At 46.9% G+C, this 450-nt stretch overlaps 1 protein-coding gene across 1 annotated transcript; it reads left to right on the forward strand.

Moving 5' to 3' along the window:
* Positions 1–175: 175 nt before the first annotated feature.
* On the forward strand, positions 176–433 carry LOC104500669 (histamine H3 receptor-like; the record flags this gene model as incomplete). Its single annotated transcript, XM_010144350.1, has 1 exon — positions 176–433. A coding segment is annotated over one exon (258 nt), but the record flags the coding sequence as incomplete, so codon positions are not given.
* Positions 434–450: the final 17 nt, after the last annotated feature.

The following is a 450-nucleotide window of genomic DNA, read 5'->3' on the forward strand; positions in this document are numbered from 1 at the left end:
GGCAAGGCGTGCTTTCTCCTCCACGGGAAGCAGAGGACAGTGTTTCTTCCTCCACGAGGCCAAAGAAAGAATGCTTCGTAAATGAGAGCTCATCTCCATCCAGAGGCAGTTCATGTCCATCCAGAGGCAATTCTGTAACCCCCGAGAGTGACTTTTCTCTTTCTTCCTGTGCAAGAAGCAGGTCAAAACTGCAGCGGGACAAGAAAATCGCCAAGTCGCTTGCCATAATTGTGTGTGTGTTTGCCGTCTGCTGGGCCCCGTACACTTTACTAATGATTATCCGCGGGGCGTGCAAAGGCAGCTGTGTCCATAACTCCCTGTATGAAATAACCTTTTGGCTTTTGTGGCTCAATTCCTCTCTGAATCCATTTCTCTACCCTCTCTGTCACATTAAATTTCGAATGGCTTTCATGAAAATATTATGTCCCCAAAAGTTTGCAACATTGAGAT

Source organism: Buceros rhinoceros, unplaced genomic scaffold (assembly GCF_000710305.1).
Source record: "Buceros rhinoceros silvestris isolate BGI_N320 unplaced genomic scaffold, ASM71030v1 C12269452, whole genome shotgun sequence".
NCBI lineage: Eukaryota > Metazoa > Chordata > Aves > Bucerotiformes > Bucerotidae > Buceros > Buceros rhinoceros.